Here is a 10,467-nt window from a genome sequence, read left to right on the forward strand (position 1 = left end):
GAATCGCTGAAGAAGTAGTAGGACCAATAGAAAGTTGACAAGAGACCCGATCCTTGCCGTTCAACGAAATGTGTGGAAAAGTTTTATTTTCGTTGCTTATCCTTTTCATATTCTACCATGACTCCATTAACGCACAGAAGAAAAAAGAGGTATTGTCCTTTGTCCTTATCAGCTCAGATTGTGACATATTCAGACGATATATGAGACGGCTTCACGTGATTTCTGACTTTACTGGCATGCTTCCTGTATTTAGCAAAGAGGCTAACTGTCACCAGACAACAGTTAACGTGCGGATTATTTGTGTTGACAAGAAACTCCTTTCCCAAATAACTAAATACACTAACTTATTATTTTGCCGTTTGTATGTACTGTGTAACGAAAGATAGTTTGACACGTCAGAATGTATTTTCTGTATATATGCAGTTGCACATATCTTATCATTCATATCTTATCATTCAATGATAAGATATAAGATCTGCTGCATACAGTTCGCTTTTAAATGTATTTTGTGCATGGAAATATTTCCATTGAAAAATTTGGAATTTCTCTAATGTGAGACAATGAAGGTTTTCTGAACTGTCTTTGAATTAAAGGACAACTGACGCCTCCGACAAGTTGCGTCCATTGTAAAATGACTTCAAATGACTTCTACTGAGCGCATTTTACAAAGATTCCACTGCATGTAGCTATATTTTACGTTTTAAGACTCGCACTGAATATTCATAAAGTCTAGTTTTCGAGTTGATGACAATGCCCTAAGTGACGTCACGGACGGAACGCACCTGACCCAGAAAGCGACACACAATGCATTTTAGGTACTTTTTTTTCGTCTGAAAACACGTGTTTGTGAAATTAGAAGGAAAACTATATAAATAATGCGATGGTGAATCATTGTGTGTCACAGCAAATTGCGATAACGCGCATAAAGAAGGTGTAAGTTGACACAAATTCCCAGCGAACAAATCAGCCCATTTCCAACGGAGCTTGTGCGCCATCTTGTGCATGTCCTGGGCGCTACATTGGAGTCCAAACGAATCAAATTGATACGGAAGGACTTCTTTAATCGATTGCAAGCATGTATGCTTTCCTCTTCAGAACTATTTGAATCATATTCATAACTGGATGAGTAACAAGAAAGCATCTTCTCCGAATCTGAAGCCATTGTTTTGATTCTAGAGCAAGGCGAAGACATCCTGGCGTGACGTCACGAACAAGGGGGCGGGACTTTCTGAAAATGCCCAATTGGCAGCTCAATTTTGGACACTTGAAGTCATTTTTATTGGTGTTTTGCATTTGACTAAAAATATCATACTGTGTGTTTTGGGTATTTTGGATGCTATAAAACGTTTTTCTGGTGTCAGTTAAGAAACAAAAAAGTGACGTCGGTTGTCCTTTAAGGCTAATTAATACGGATCACATTCCACCACACTATGTCATAAAGTATTAAATTGTCACTGTCACATATCAAAGGACACCAAATACAATACATTTATCACACTTCCCTATTTCACTCAATACCATACTGTGTCCTACTGATCTGATATATTTTATATTTCATGTTCTTAACTCTAAATGAAATACAAAACCAGCCAATTAGCTTTTACCGGTGTCTCCAATTGTTAAAATGAATAAAAGTGTCTTCTGTGTTCTGTGTAGACTCTCCTTTCTGAGAAAGTGACGCAGATGATGGAATGGACCTCCAAGCGGTCCATCATTCGAATGAACGGTGATAAATTTCGGCGCTTTGTAAAGGCTCCGCCCAGAAACTACTCCGTCATCATCATGTTTACAGCGTTGCAAAGCCACAGGCAGTGTGGCGTCTGCAGGTATGGGCTCGGCGACATATACATAAAGTGTCTTTTTTAATATGTTTATTGCACCTGCATCAAGAAATTGAAATTTAATCGAGATTACGTTTGTGAAATATGAGTGTAGCAGAAAAATCCACTACAGTGATACTTTAGCTCACAAACTACAGAAGATGGACGGAATTTAAAGGACAACCGACGTCTCCGGACAAGTTGCGTCCATAATTTGTCAAATGGCTTCAAATGACTTCTACTGAGCGTATTTTAAAAAGATTCCAGCGCATATCGCTATATTTTACCTTTTAAGACTCGCGCTGAATATTCCGGAAGTCTTGTTTTTGAGTTGGTGACGAAGTCCGTATGTGACGTCACTAAAGGAACGCCCCTGACCGAAAAAAAGACACATTGTCGCAGTCCTTCCATCACGTCAATGTATTTTGCTGTATTGTTCGGTCTGAAAACCTTGTGTTGAACCCAAAAGCCACCAGAAGAGGGTGTCTAAGCTCCATATAAGGAATTTATCAGCCTGTGGAAACGGAGGTGGCCACAGGAGGTCGCCATTTTGTGCCTCTTTTCTGGTGATCGTTTCTCCCCATTGTTGCCTCAAAATGGCATGGAATAAATAAATGCTTTAATCGATTGCAAACATGTATGCTTTCCTCTTCAGAACTATTTGAATCATATTCATAACTGGATGAGGAACAAGAAAGCATATTCTCAGAATCTGAAGCCATTGTTTTGATTCTCAAGCAATGCAAGACATCTTGGCGTGACGTCACAAACTGGGGGCGGGACTTTCTGAAAATGCCCAATTCGCAATTTTATTGGTGTTTTGCATTTGACTAAAACTATCATCCTGCGTGTTTTGGCTATTTTAGATGCTATAAAACGTTTTTCTGGTGTCAGTTAAAAAACAAAAAAAGTGACGTCGGTTGTCCTTTAAACGCGTATTTTAATTTCAGACAAGCCGATGAAGAATTTCAAGTGCTGGCTAACTCCTGGCGCTATTCCTCCGCTTTCACAAACAAGGTCTTCTTCGCATCTGTGGATTTTGATGAAGGATCAGATGTCTTCCAAATGGTGAGATGAGAGTTTGAGAAGCCGTGAACGACACTGCTCGCAGCCATAATTACTCAGTAATTTGGCTCTATGTAGCAGTCTACTTTCCTGATTTACCTGATTGTCAACAAAACCCAAAGTCACTAAATACTTCTGTGTAAGCTCTCAGTCGTACAGGAGTGGTCCATCGATGAAAAGGTTTCTTCAGCCGTCATCTGTACTTCTTTGAATGTATCGGACGGTTCGCTCCTCATCCGAAGAGCTTTGTCAGTGAACTACCAGCACAACTTTAGTTCTCTGACGAAGCTCTTTAGATGAGGAGTGAAACCAACACAGCTTTAGTTCGCTGACGAAGCTCTTTGGTTGAGAAGCGAAACGTCCGATACCTTCAAAAGAAGTACAGATGACGGCCAGAGAAATCTTTTCATCGATAAAGTCACTAAATATTTAGTATACAGGTAACATCCGATTTACGACCGGCGCTAGTTACGACCACCCGTACTTACAACCACGACCGCCAGACCGTTTTTTTTTTTAAAAATATATTATTCTACGGCTGCCACCGCTCCAGCCAGCAACACAACAGAGACAGAGGTCCGTGCAGAATGATTTATTAAGCTACAACATAAAACTCAATATTTTGTGGGTCCTGGAATTTGAGTGAAAATGACAAAAACCCTGGCAATGGAGTGGCCACATTTTTTCACATCGTCTGACAGTCAATGAGTTAAGTTACGAATGTGATATTACATCGTGTTAGACTTTGTACTCTATTTGGGTGCTCAATAAAAACTAGTGCTGTCAAAAAGGTCAGGCTAGCTTATAGCTAGTTAGCAATAAACTGTACAGTGATGGCTACTATAATAATAATCAATTTCGTAGACAATAACAGTCAACTTTATACATAACTAAATGAGCTAAATGTTACACTATGCTTTTTGTACAGTTAGCTAGCTAGCTCGTGTTAATTCCGGATTGAGCGAATGCTGGCGCGTTTGGCTGCCGCTGCTCACCCGCACAAAAAAAGGTGAAGCGGAGGCAAAAAAAAAAGATGTTTGATGCAGCTGAATTAGTCCAAACACATATTCTGATAAATTTTGATTAAAAAAAATAAATAAATAAACGTTGCAGTTCCTCAGTGGTCAGGTAACGACCAATCATGGCTCACCTGTTTTCGGAGTTGGTCATGTGATGTATTTGCTTGTTACCAGAGCCCCTGAACCCACTAAAAGGCCAACAACTGCGACGAAATCAGTCCTGATGTTGAATATAACGTCAATTTGCGTGTTTTTGTTGCAGCTTAATATGAATTCCGCGCCGACATTTCTCCATTTCCCCGCCAAAGGGAAGCCCCGTAAATCTGATAACTACGAACTTCAGGTCAAAGGCTTTGCAGCTGAGCAACTCGCGAGGTGGGTGGCGGACCGGACCGGCGTGCAGGTATGTGGAGCAACCTTCACGTTGAGACTTTTGCGCGATGCTAACCATCTCAATGTTTATTGGCTGTGAAGAAAAAAAAATAAATAACAACGCCGATATTGAACTGGACATACAGTAAAGTCTCGTTATATCGATATTCTCGGGAGTCGGAAAAAATATCGATATAACCGGGACTATCGATATATCCGATACTGCGCCAAACTGCAATAAAAGTGGGCAATAAATGGGGGATCTTTGATAGGGCATGTAATTTTCTCCTTGAGGTCGTGGATTGCGTATCTAGCATGCTTTTGTACTGTATTGAAGTGAAAAATAAACGTATGCATTAAATAAAACCGTCATTTAAAGGACAACCGACGTCACTTTTTTTTGTTTTTTGTAGTTTTTTGTTTTTTGTCTCTTGTAGACATGACAGTGTATTGCGTTTCCACAGGCTGATAGAAGAATTTACCCCCTTCCTGATTTCTGTATTCTTTAGATATTTATCTCATACAGTCGCTTACGAATGTTCCGAGCGGTTGTTCGTAAGGTGAATTTGGTCGTAAGTTGCTTCAGTGCTATATTTTGTATGGAATGTATGTTGAAGTCAAACACTGAACGAGGAAGTAGAAAACACAGATGCTCTAACAGTCATCAAATAAATTCACACCTACTGTAGTACGACGCTATACAGTAAAGTCTCGTTATATCGATATCGGTTATATTGATAGTACTGCTTATTACGATACTATTTTCATTTCATGAATCAGCCCGTTTCCACAGGCTGATTAATTCCTTATATGGAGCTTGGACACCCTCTTCTGGCGCAACACGAGGTTTTCAGACCAAACAAGCATTGACGTGATGGAAGGACTGCTTCAATGTGTCCTTTTTTTCGGTCAGGGGCGTTCATTCAGTTATGTCACGTACGGACTCGTCACCAACTCAAAAACAAGACTTCCGGAATATTCAGCACTAGTTTTAAAACGTAAACTATAGCTATATGCGTTGGAATCTTTGTAAAATATGCTCAGTAGAAATCATTTGAAGACATTTTACAAATTATGGACACAACTTGTCCGGAGACGTCGGTTGTCCTTTAAGCTGCTTTTGTATCGATATAAGCAGAGCAAAATGGCTGGCGGGAGATGAAAAAGGGCACCATAGTAACCGGATTATCGTAATAACCAGGTATCGTACTAATTGGAACTACAGTAAAGTCTCGTTATATCGATATTCAAGGGAGTCCGAAAAAATATCGATATAACCGGGACTATCGATATATCCGACCCTGTTTGCATGTAATTTTCTCCGTGCGTGCATAGAAATAGTATCGATATAACCAGGACTATCGATATATCCGATATCGATATAACGAGACTTTACTGTAATTATACATAAAAGACTAGAAATTTGCCGGGAAATGAAAATAGTATCGTAATAAGCAGTACTATCAAAATAACCGATATCGATATAACGAGACTTCACTGTAGTTCCATGTTTTTCCATGTTCTTGTCATAGCTCATGAATTTTTTAAAATCTTTTTTCCATTTTTTTTTTTTTTAGATTCGAGTCATTCGTCCTCCAAACTATGCCGGGCCTCTCCTGCTCGGTTTTCTCCTTGCTGTTATTGGCGGACTAGCCTACTTACGAAGGAACAATTTGGAGTTTCTCTTTAACAACAACGTTTGGGCCTTCTCTGCACTGGTAAATTTGAATGTAGATAGATGTGTGATGGATTTTGGGGGATATTCAAGTAATCTGCTGACTACTGTTCACACGAAAAAAAAAAATATATACAGTGATACCGCAGTTTACGGACGCTTTAGCTAACGAACTTTTCGCCTTCCGAACATTAAATTCGCGAGAATACAATCTTGGCATATGAACTAGTTTTCGGGAAACACACGAAGCGCCACAATGGCCGGCGGACTAGTTTTCGGCGGAAAAAAACATCAAACCACATGGCCGAACAGCGCCACGGTGGCAGCCGGACTACTTTTCCACACCCACTTTCTTTGAGTGCACTCAGTGCAGACGTGGTTTGTTATGCAGTGGATACTTTTGCTATTATGTGACCGAAAAAGACCCCACCACAGGCTAGTGTTACGCCAAAGAAGACACAAAAGAAAATGACGGTCGAGTAGAAGAAGATGATTGAAAAACACAAACGGGGTGTGCGTTTGTGTGACTTAGCGTCCCAGTAACAGTATGCTAAGTCAGCCATTGCTACATGTGGCTAAGGGTGTGTTGTCTAAGCAACGGTCTCAGGCAATAGAAGAGGTTGAAAAACTTCTGTTGATTTGGATTAACGAAAAGAAGCTAGCAGGGGACAGTGTGAGTGAGGGTATTAACGCCGAGAAAGCACGGCAACTTCACTCAGATATCATCAAGAGGCAACGACATCAACGACCATCACAAAGGTAAATAAAATGACTTTTTTACATAGTACAGTTTATTTCTTTAATTACAATACAAGAGCACATTTCTTATACATATAAGAAGGTATATTGTGTGTAGTTTTAAGGATTATTTAGTCGAAAATTATGTTTTATGGGCACCTGGAAACGGATTATTCTCATTTTTAATGGTTTGCTATGGGAAATTAATGTTTCGAAGACGCACTTTTCGCCTTAAACACACTTTCTGGGAACCAATTAAGTTTGTAAGCTGATGTATCACTGTATTCTGAATTTCAGTGTTTTGTCCTGATCATGACCTCCGGCCAGATGTGGAACCACATCAGAGGACCTCCATATGCACACAAGAACCCGAACACTGGCCAGATCGTAAGATAGCGGCAAATTGTCTCATATTAATGATGAATGATTTGTTCAGATCAGTCACTTCCTTATCAAATATAGCCATTTTTTCACTTTCAGAGTTACATCCACGGCAGCAGTCAAGCCCAGTTTGTGGCTGAGACGCATATCGTCCTACTCTTCAGTATCCTTCAGCCGTTCTCTTCTTCTTTAATGTTTAAAACGGTCTTTAAAGGACAACCGGCATTATTTTTTGTTTCCTAACTGACATCAGAAAAACGTTTTGTAGCATCTAAAATACCCAAAACGCGCAGGCTGATATTTTTAGTCAAATGCAAAACACTAATAAAAATGAGTGTGCTAAAATGAGCCGTCAATGACAGCAATGTAGCGTTCCAGAAAATGCACAAAATGGCGCCCAAGCTCCATTGGCTGATTTGTCTGCTGGGAATTTGTGTCAACTAGTATCAAATAGTAGTCTTGGTGCAACACACAACGATTCACCATCGCGTTATTTATGTTTTTTTTTATCAAATGAAAAAGTGATACAATGTTACCATAATTTTACTGATTACAAAAAACGTTATATATTATTATAATATCAATATCTCCCCCAAAATTGCATGATAGTATACTTTTTGGTTCACTTTAGCATCTTTTAGTCATCTGTTAGCTATGTAGCTATCTATTCACGATCTATTATACATAGTATATACCTAGCTAGCTCTCTCGATCGCTATCTATTAGCTGGCTAGCTATCTTTCTTTCTATTTGAGTTATTTCCGGTCTGTGTGAATGCTGGCGCTGTAGTGAATGTTGATGTAGTCCTAAAACTCAATATTTTGTGAGTCCTGGAATTTGAGTGAAAATGACAAAAACCCTGGCACTGGAGTGAACATATTTTTGCACATCGTCTGGCAGTGAATGTGTTAAGTTACGAATGTGATATTACATGGTGTTAGACTGCGTCCTGTATTTGGCTGCTCAATAAAAACTAGTGCTATCAAAAAGGTCAGGCTAGCTAGTAGCTTGTTAGCAATGAACTGTACAGTGATGGCTACTATAATAATCGTCAATTTCGTAGACAATAACAGTCAACTTTATATATAACTAAATGAGCTAAATGTTACACTATGCATTTTGTTCAGTTAGCTAGCTAGCTAGCTAGCTAGCTCGTGTGACTTCCGGGTTGACTGAGCGTGCATTCAAGTGGCTAAACCTTGACCTCCACCTTCTGTCAGATGCTGCTGTTACCATGGGAATAGTGCTGTTGTGTGAGGCCGCTACCGCTGATGTGGACATTGGAAAAAGGAAGAGTACGTACATGTTTTTTGTTGACTCCATACAACGGTTATCTAGCTTGAATAGAAGTCGTTTGAGCCTTGAAATACATAGCGGTGAAATAGAATTTAACCCCTTCCTGATTTCTATATTCTTTAGATATAGATCTCATACAGTCGCTTACGAATGTTCCGAGCGGTTGTTCGTAAGGTGAATTTGGTCGTAAGTTGCTTCAGTGCTATATTTTGTATGGAATGTATGTTGAAGTCAAACATCGAACGAGGAAGTAGAAAACAGACGCTCTAACAGTCATCAAATAAATTCACACCTACTGTAGTACGACGCTATACAGTAAAGTCTCGTTATATCGATATCGGTTATATTGATAGTACTGCTTATTACGATACTATTTTCATTTAATGAATCAGCCCGTTTCCGCAGGCTGATTAATTCCTTATATGGAGCTTTGTCGCCCTCTTCTGCCTCTTTTTGATCCTACACGATGTTTTCAGACCAAAACAAGTACAGTGAGACCTCAACTTACAAACTTAATTGGTTCCCAGACAGAGTGTAAGGCGAAAAGTGTGTATCTCAAAAACAAATTTCCCATAGGAAACCATTAAAATGGGAATAATCCGCTCCCGGGTTTCCATAAAATATACTTTTCAACTAAATAAGCCTTAAAACTACACGCAACATACCTTATTCTATGTATAATAAATGTGCTATTGTATTGCAATGAAAGAAATACACTGCATTGTATCATTAAGTCACTTTATTTACATTTGTGATGGTCATTTATGGCTTGATGGAATGGCGTTGGAGGTCGAAGGTCAAAGGGAATTGCTGTTTGGAAAGAGAGGCGCATTACATGACGACTGTAATTAAATAAATAAACTGTGCTGTAAAATAAAGTTTTATTGACTTTTTTGATGGTCGTTGATGGCTTATGGAAGGAGAGTCACCTTCCATAAGGACTGTTGGTAACTTAACCTCTGGTGCTGTTCGGTCGTGTGATTCCGCCGAAGATCACTCCGTCAGCCGTGGTGGGTGTGTATTATGAAAATAGTGCTTATTATAAGGTTTAATTTTCATAAATTTGACGTTTGTAAGACAAAAAGTTTGTAAGTTGAGGTGTTTGTAAGTTGAGGTCTCACTGTACAGCAAAATGCATTGACGTGATGGAAGGACTGCTACAATGTGTCCTTTTTTTCGGTCAGGGGCGCTCCTTCAGTGACGTCACGTACGGACTCGTCACCAACTCAAAAACAAGACTTCCGGAATATTCAGCGCTAGTCTTAAAACGTAAAATATAGCGATATGCGGTGGAATCTTATTAAAATACGCTCAGTAGAAGTCATTTGTCGCCATTTTACAAATTATGGACACAACATGTCCGGAGACGTCGGTTGTCCTTTAAGCATGTTTCACTGATTTTGCGCTTGTGCATGTGCCAGTTATGTGTGTTGCAGGTATTGCTCTGGTGGTGCTTTTCTTCAGCTGGCTCCTGTCTATTTTCAGGGCCAAGTATCACGGCTATCCATACAGGTAGGAAGTTGGCGTGAGAATGATCCTTCTTAGCCAGTGTATTAAAAATGTCTTTACTTCTTTGACAGCTTTCTGATGGGTTAAGACTGAACGACATTCGCTTCCTGGCCTTAAGTAGCCAAAGTGCCTCCATTTTCTATGTTTTTTTTTGTGTGTGGAAGAAATGTGACAGTGGTCATTACTGTAAGCCCTGAATCCTCCTCTGATCTGTTGAGCCAAAGATGTTTGTGCGTTCTAAGATTTTTATGGCTCATTTTCCAACTTCCTGATATTGAAAATGAGAAGTTGTATATGTGATAACATCAGGGTACAAAGCATACTGTCTGAATAACAACAGAAATAAATGAGGTTTACAAAAAAAAACGTTTTTTTGTCATGGTAAATTGTTCACATAAATCAACTTTTGCTTCTCTGTTCAAAACCAATGTTAAGAAGCAATGATGATTATATAATCTGAATCTGGCTAGCTATCTAGCTAGCTATTAGGTATCTAGTTGGCTATTTGACTAGCTATCTAGTGGCTATCTAATAGCTATCTATTAGCTGACTTGCTAGCTAGCCGGCTATCTATTAACTATCTCGCTATCAA

The 10,467-nt window shown here is 39.4% G+C and overlaps 1 protein-coding gene across 1 annotated transcript; it reads left to right on the forward strand.

Moving 5' to 3' along the window:
- Window positions 1–13: 13 nt before the first annotated feature.
- On the forward strand, window positions 14–10,242 carry LOC148902541 (dolichyl-diphosphooligosaccharide--protein glycosyltransferase subunit MAGT1-like). The gene is made up of 10 exons (XM_088991176.1): window positions 14–149; window positions 1,657–1,826; window positions 2,771–2,888; window positions 4,167–4,307; window positions 5,854–5,994; window positions 6,987–7,076; window positions 7,170–7,233; window positions 8,291–8,365; window positions 9,788–9,878; window positions 9,947–10,242. The coding sequence occupies exons 1-10, from the start codon at window positions 69–71 to the stop codon at window positions 9,960–9,962; spliced, it is 987 nt and encodes a 328-aa protein (XP_088847302.1). The 5' UTR covers window positions 14–68; the 3' UTR covers window positions 9,963–10,242.
- The last annotated feature ends 225 nt before the right edge of the window (window positions 10,243–10,467 follow it).

The sequence above is a fragment of the Hippocampus bargibanti genome, linkage group LG02 (genome assembly GCF_051943395.1).
Source record: "Hippocampus bargibanti isolate YZ-2025 linkage group LG02, ASM5194339v1, whole genome shotgun sequence".
Classification (NCBI taxonomy): domain Eukaryota; kingdom Metazoa; phylum Chordata; class Actinopteri; order Syngnathiformes; family Syngnathidae; genus Hippocampus; species Hippocampus bargibanti.